This window comes from Candoia aspera, chromosome 1 (assembly GCF_035149785.1).
Source record: "Candoia aspera isolate rCanAsp1 chromosome 1, rCanAsp1.hap2, whole genome shotgun sequence".
Lineage (NCBI taxonomy): Eukaryota > Metazoa > Chordata > Lepidosauria > Squamata > Boidae > Candoia > Candoia aspera.
In genome coordinates, this window is record NC_086153.1 from 271,954,140 (window position 1) to 271,962,069 (window position 7,930).

Sequence of the window (7,930 nt, forward strand, 5' to 3'; positions counted from 1 at the left end):
GCAAGGAAGAAAAAAAGAAGAAAAATAGAAAAGAAAAAAGATACAAAGCAGTGGCTTCTGATTTTTACAGCAGTTTTAAGTACAATTATAGATTTATCTCTTACTCTATGGTTACAATATAACTCTTTTCTTTCTATAATCCATCCTGTCTGATCATCAAAACCATAAATCATAAGTACATTTTTTTTCTGTTTTAAGCAAGAAGTCCATAATGAGTTTCCAGTCAGCAATAAACATTTTGTCTTATACAGTATTTCAAGAATCAAAATAAACAAGAGAGGAGACAGTGGACATCCCTGTCTTGTTCCTTTTTGTATCTCAGAGGGCTTTGTTATATTTCCGTTAACAATTATTTGTGCTTTCTGTGAAATGTAAATCAATCTTACCAACTTTATAAAGTTCTCTCCAGAATGCATATCTTCCAAAACCTTGAACAAGAAAGCCCAGTTCAAATTGTCAAAGGCCTTCTCTGCATCTAAAAAAGTCAGTGCAGCTCGTTTTTCATTGTATTGTTCCAACTTTTGTATTCAACACATTTCTAACATTGTCCTTTAACTGTCTTTTAGATAAAAAAACACATTGATCCTCATGAATAAATTTTTGCAAAATTATTTTCAGTCTATCAGCTAGAATTGTTGTGAACAACTTGTAGTCATTATTCAATAATGACATCAACCTATAGTTTCTTGTTAAAGTAAAATCTTGTCCCTCTTTAGGTATTAGTGCTATACTGGCCTCTTTCCAACTCTCTGGCATCTTTCCTCCCTATAAAGTAGAGTTCATCATGTTTTGTAAAGGTTGTAAAGTTCATCCTCAAAACATAATAAGAACTTGATAATCCATCTGGACTAGGCACCTTTCTTGGTTTAATCTTTTTTATAGCTTCAGAAACATCTCTTATTGTTATAGGTCCATTCATAATCTGTCTCTGTTCCTCTGTAATCCTCAATATTTTTTTCCATACTGGTGTTAGAAGGATAAGGATTTGTAATGCCATTATGGAAAAACTTTGGGGCAAATGTCCAGGGTTCAACTCAGCACAATGAGTGGGCCTACTCCCCCCACCCAGTTCTGAAATCAGTAAAGTGACACACGTTATTATCTAGGACTCAAAACCAAACATCATCTAACCATACTAAATAAGAGCAGCAAATAAAACCCAAATATTTTATTACGTCTCTTTTTGCTGTCCCTCAATGATTCAGCCAATGAGGTTGAGGTGAGTTAATTCTGTTGGTCTTAATGAGGTGGGCAGGATTCTTGGAACTGTTAGTTTGGCCATCTGTGAGTTGGACCCATGCCCCTTTTGGTTAGCTAAGGCTTCCCAGGAGATGACATGTGGTTGAATCCTGGCAGTGCTGAATTTATCCTTGAGAGAGAGAATGGTCTTACTGCTCCTTAAAGAGGTGGTGGTTTACCCCCTCCTCAAGAAGCCATCATTGGATCCAAAATTCTGGATGACTTTCATCCATCTCCAACTTTTTTTTTTAAGAAAGGTTGTTGAGAAGGTGGCCACACAGAAGCTTCAGAGAATTCTGGAGGAAATCACTGGATCCAACCATTTTGGCTAACTTTTGCCCCATCTCCAATCTTCACTTTTTAGGGAAAATGGTTGAGGTGGTGGTCACGTAGCAGTTTCAGAAGAAATAAATTATCTGCACCCTGTTCATTTGGTACCTGATTGCACATGTGAATGACCTCTGGCAGGAGCAGGATGGGGGTAGTGCATCCATTCTGGCGTTTCTTGATATCTCAGTGGCCTGCAATACCATTGATCATGCTATCCTTCTGGATCAACTCTGGGGATTGAGAGTGGGAGGTAGAGTTTTGTGCTGGTTCATCTTTATTTGGGGTCAGTTCCAGTCAGCATTGATGGGAGGAAGAGATCTAGCCCATGGCCCCTTTTCTGTGTGGTTTCTCAAAGGGGATGCTCTCCACTTTCCTATTTAATATCTACATGAAGCCTCTGGGTGAGGTCATCTGATGACACAGGGTATCATCAGTATGCTGATGAAACCCAGCTTTATATCTCTGCTGTAGGCCAGCCAGGTAATGGTGTGGAGGTTCTATTTCAGTGTCTGGACGCTTTGGGGATCTGGATGGAGAAGAACAGGCTTCAGCTCAACTCTGGCAAACTGAGTGGCTGTGGGTCTTAGGGTCCCCTGGATCCAGGTCTTTTCCATCTTTAGTTGTGGATAGGGTTATACTACCCTAAAAAGAACCAGTATGCAATTTGGGAATCTCCCTGGACTCATGAATGCACTTGAAAGAGCAAATGACAGCTGTGGCCAAGACAGCTTTTGCATAATTTCATTTTGTGTGCCAGTTTTGCACCTTCCTGGACCAGGAGGCACTGTTTAAGGTCACTCATACTTTACTCACCTGCCAGCTGGATTACAGCAGGTCCCCAGTTTAAGAATGTCCTGGTTTACAGACAACTCCTAGTTAAGAATGAACTGCCATAAAGACTATTATATTAAAAATTCAAGTTAAGCATAACATTTCAGGTTAAATACACAATACTACTTTGTGTATTATGTCTGAGATGTTTTAGTCTATTTGGAAGTGTTGCTTAAGTGTTTTATATGCATAGAAAGGTAAAATGTATGCTATATACTAGGACAAGGATTTGACTAACTGTTCTTACATACAAATTCAACTTAAGGACAGATTTAGGAACAGAACTAGTTCTTAAACCAGGGACCTGCTGTACTGCAATGTGCTTTACATCGAGCTCAGGCTGCTCTTGAAGATACTCCAGAACTATAGCTGTTCCAGAATGCGACAGTGCAGGCAGTTATGAGCATACCTCAGTACACAATGTTACACCTCTGCTCCACGAGCTGTACTGGCTCTCAGCGCACTTCCAGATAGAATTCAGGGTGCTGGTTGTCACCTATAAAGTCCTTCATGGCATGGGGCTGGGTTATTTGAGGGACCACCTCTCCCAGTTGTTTCTACTCATCTCACTAGGTCTAACAGGAAGTGCATGCTTTGGGTCCTTTCAATTAAATGTCATCCTATGAGATCTTGGAAGCATGCCTTTTCTGTCACAGCACCTGCCCTCTGGTACCCCATACTCCTTGAGATCAGATTGGCCTCGACCCTACTCACCTTTCATAAAGCATTGAAGACCTGGATGTGTTCCAGGGCCTGAAGGTCAGAAGGTTAGATGGCCTGTTAAGAGGTCTCTGTTAATTGTTTTATTTGGGTTTATCTTCAGTGAGCATTTATTTTTTGCTAGTATTTTTTTAGATTGTTTTAACATGTTGTAGATGCCCAGAGTCACATTCACAAGTTGGGTGGTCACATAAATCAATTTAATAAAAGAGTAATTTAATTATAGTACACGTAGTTCTCGCTTAACAAAGGTAATTGGGACTGGATTTTCCATAGCTAAGGGATGCAGTCATAAAGTGTGATGTCACATGATCACACTGCTTAGCAACAGCAGTTCCAGCAGCCCCCGGTTACCATCATTAAGCGAGGACCTCACGGGTCATTAAGTGAGGACCTCACATGATCTCTTCCAACTTCCTGCCAGCTTCCCCACTGAATTTGCTTGTGGAAAGTTGGCAGAGGAAATGGCAAATCGCAATCACGTGACCGCAGGACTCTGCAATTGTCGTAATTGCAAACTGGTTGCTGAGTGACCAGATCGCCGAGCGACCAGATCATGATCATGTGACCGTGGGGGTGCTTGGACGGCTGGAACTTTGAGGACCAGTCATAATTACCACTTGCTCAGTGCTGTCACAAGTTCAGTCACTGAACAAGCGGTCATTAAACAAGGACAACTTGCATATTCAGCCCAATTAATTACAGATATTGGGTTTAATATACTAAAAGGTAGTTGGTTACATGGGCTGGGTTTACTAGGTTACTGTTACAGGATCAGTAAATCGAAAGGAACCATTTCATCCAATGAGCAGGGCAGGAATTAAAGCACCTATGACAGATGGCTGTCTAAGGGATAAAGGGGGATCCATCATGTCTCTAGGTAATGGTTTCCACACTTAAACTGGATTTAGATTCAAGAGATTGGACTTAGTTTCTAGTCCTCTGATCATTCTTGCTGGGCTTCTCTGAACCTGTTCCAATTTCTCTGATTTCTTCTTAAAGTGTGCTGCCAGAACTGGATATAGTAATCAAGGTGGGATCTGGCCAATGCAAAATAAAGTGAGATTTCTCCATGTGCTTGAGAAATTATACTTCTTTTGATGCAGACAAGACCTGAATTTGCCTTTCTTGGAGCCACATTACAAATCCACACTGATTTTGGCAATTATCACAGTATCTTTAAGGTGCATTCAGATTTGCCCATCTGCATCATGTGGAGGGAGAAGCAAGTGATGAAATGTATCATTATATAGACCTTGTGACCTACATTTTTCAGGGTGATGTCAGGATTCTAGTACAAAGAATATGATTTTTGAAGTGACACATCCTTTGAGAACTCTACCATACTTCAACACAAACTTTCTTTTACACAAATATAGTTGATAACTAAAATGCAGTGTAAATTATGCAACAAAATAAATTACTATATAATTGTGGTATATAGTCTGCAATAAATTACAATTCGTAATCTGAACTTGTTTTGGATTTAATTACAAAGAAAACAAGATACTTTTAATAATATTTTGCAAAATATAGCATTTTATCAGGAAAATAATCCTATCTGATTTCATGTTATACTTTTGATGAATTTTTTTAGTAAAGCTGGACATTAAAGATAACCACGTATTTCATAGACTAAGATACAAGATGCACAATAGAAACAAAATACTTATAGATGCACTTGTTCAACATTTTATTTTCTCAAAGTACTGATAAATAATATATTCCTCTTGGCAAATTCTTTTTAAAAACTTAACACTATGCTTCCCTTTATCTTTTTTCTTAAATCCAACTTGATATTCTCAAATTTGGTTAGCTAAAGTGTGTAAGCAATAATTCCTTACGATCTCTGTCAGCTTCAGAGTCGAGCGATTCCATATGCTCATATTCTTCCTCTGGATGCTCTACTTGTTCCAAATCTGAGGAAGACCATATATCCATCCCATGCTCCAGAGAGATATTATGAAGTACACAGCAAGCCAGGATGATGTTGCTTGCTTTTTCTGGAGAATACTGTAACGTCCCCTTTGATCCATCCAAACAACGGAACCGGGATTGGATTGTCCTGAATGTTTGTTCAATAATATTATGAGTTGCTGAATGTGCCATGTTGTATCTGTACTCTGCAGGTGTTTCAGGAATATGCAGAGGAGTCATTAGCCAGGTGCGAAGAAGGAAAGAACTATCACCTGTAAAATTAAGAAAAAAAAATAGATACCTAGTAAATAACAAGTAAATAGCAAAAGATTCTAGTTTAATTTTCAGCATCTGATATTTGAATCTGAAATCCAATTGCTGCCCTAGCAAAGGGAACACAATATACATCTTAAGCTACACATATTTAATACTTATAAAACAGTCAGTGAATCAATCAGAACTTTAACCAAAACAGATTTAAAGAACTAACAATCAGCATGAACTTACCAAGTAGCCACCCATCTTTCTGCATACCAGCTTCAAATTGATTTCTCAGAGCTGACTGCTGAAGCACAGTGCAGTCCTGCAGGCTGCCTGGCCAGTGTGTTTCCGCACTCATCAGCATTCCCCTGGCATTACACACCATCAGGCAATTTAAAGAATGAAGGCCCTTTCGATTCACATATGACAAGTCCTCAGCATTGGGTGCCTTTATTGCTACATGATTGCAATCAACCAATCCTAGTACCCCTGGCATACCTGCCAGCCCATAAAAGTCATCTTTCAGATGTTGTATTGACTCTTCATCCCCTGGGAAATGAATAAACTGAGAGGCTCTTTCCACCAAAGCATCGGTAACATTGGCAACACAACGACTCATAGATGCTTGGCTAATGCCAATGGCATCTCCCATGCGAGTCTGAAAAGAGCCAGAAGTATAAAAACCTAATGCAGCAAGAATCTGCGTCTCTGGGCTGATGGCTCTGGATCGTTGGGTGGGACGAGAAAGATTGGCACCTAGAAGATCCACCAAATAAAAAATGAACTGACGTGGAAATCCATACATAGATACCAGATATTCATCAGTAACATCCTCCAGCTTGAAGCGATCCAGTGTCCTATGTCCACGTCCATACAGCAAGAGATCACAATCAATAACTGCTATGGGAATGGCCATAATAGATCTTCCTTCTCTATGTAGACCTTCATTAGAAAAGAATGCAGGTGAAAAGAAAGCAAAAAGAAAAATACAGCATATTGATAAAAATATTGTACATTTCCCTGCTGTTTTCTTCTTCCCACTTCAGCATAAATCACATTGGCTTAAATATCAGAATTTTTGAATAGGACTTTGAAATTCATTTATATATAGGAACTCTCATTTTATTTGATATTATTGCTATAAAACTAAAGTATAACATTCTGAGAACGCAAGCAAAAGATATGTAATAAACTTTCCCACAGTATTATTAATGTGCCAAACTCCAACCAAATAAATTTTACTGGAAAAAAAGGAAATGAGGTCTCCATGAGATTCTGCTATTAATGTCAGTTAAGGGTGAATTATAGCAATTTTTGTGGCAAAATTTTATAGTAATGGATTAAAAAAAACTATAATTTTACAGAGCCAGGGGATATTTCAGCATGCAAGAATGCACAATTAATATTGACCCAAGGTCATATCCAAGATTTGAAGAGCACACATTCCACAAGAAATTAATACCATGTTTACATTCTCTCTCCAAACTAGTCAAACAAGTTTAGGAAAATGTTTTCTTCCTTGACTGATGCACATAAATTAATCCCCTACAGAAGTAAATCAGGGAGTTAATCAGTGATACTTAAGTTCATGTTTTTCTTAGAAATAGGCAGCAGTGAAAGTTATTTCCCCAATAGTTCTATTTTTTTCTCATTATTGTAGGAATCTACTAAACATAGCAAGAAAGGAAAATCACCATTTTACTTTAAATATTAGTTTAGCTAAAAGGTAATCTAAAAACTAAAAGTTACAACTGTACTAGAGGACTGATTATTTATTGTGAATGTTGGATTCAGTTGCTCAAAAGAACAAAAATGTTAAAGTGAGTATTGATATTTAAACAAAGATTGAATTAGATATATTTAAGTGTATCATGATAACACAGATTAAGAGTTAATGGAGGCTTGCTCATACATACATATCCTGCTATTCCCTTTTGGCATAAATAGTGTTATTCCAAGTACAGAAATGGGAAATAAAGTAGCAAGCCAAAGAAATTGAAGGCATGATATAAGAGGGAAAAACAGCTAAATCTAGTTTACACCCATACCATTTACCTCTCTATACTTGCAAAGCATACTTGTTTCTACCACTCCACACACTACATCATCCATCACCTTTTATTTTTCGAATTGCTTACCTCTATTTGAACACTTCATCAACTCCACCCAACCAGGACTTTCTTGTTCTTCCTCTTGATGCCTTTATTCTTTTTTCATATGTTTGTTTTGCAATTTGATCCTCATTCATTCTATGATAAAACCACCTCAACATACTTTTTTTAATATTGTCCATTAACTTTTGTATTCACATTCATTCACCAACCATTCTTTCTTGAGCCTATCTCGTTTTACCACACACAGTTCTTAAGTATCCCATATCAACTGTATTCAACTTACTTTTAGGTTTCTCCTGACATACCCAACTCTCACTGCCATATAACAAAGTGGACAGAGACATGCTCATATACATAGCCATATTCAGTTCTTTTCTTTCCTTCTTTCCTTTCCATTCCTTGTAATAAATCACTTACAGTAACACCCACTAACTTTCTTCCAGCATTTGAACATCTTAAACTTTCTCCATCCATTTTCCCACAGTAAGCATTATCAAGCTACAAATTAATCTATTTGC

General features: G+C 37.9%; 1 protein-coding gene across 1 annotated transcript; it reads right to left on the bottom strand.

Moving 5' to 3' along the window:
• Positions 1 to 4,798: 4,798 nt before the first annotated feature.
• On the bottom strand, positions 4,799 to 6,933 carry HARBI1 (harbinger transposase derived 1). Its single transcript, XM_063289682.1, has 2 exons — positions 5,545 to 6,933; positions 4,799 to 5,309 (listed from the first exon to the last, which is right to left on the bottom strand). Exons 1-2 carry the CDS (start codon positions 6,212 to 6,214, stop codon positions 4,933 to 4,935), a joined length of 1,047 nt encoding a protein of 348 aa, XP_063145752.1. The 5' UTR covers positions 6,215 to 6,933; the 3' UTR covers positions 4,799 to 4,932.
• Between the last annotated feature and the right edge of the window lie 997 nt (positions 6,934 to 7,930).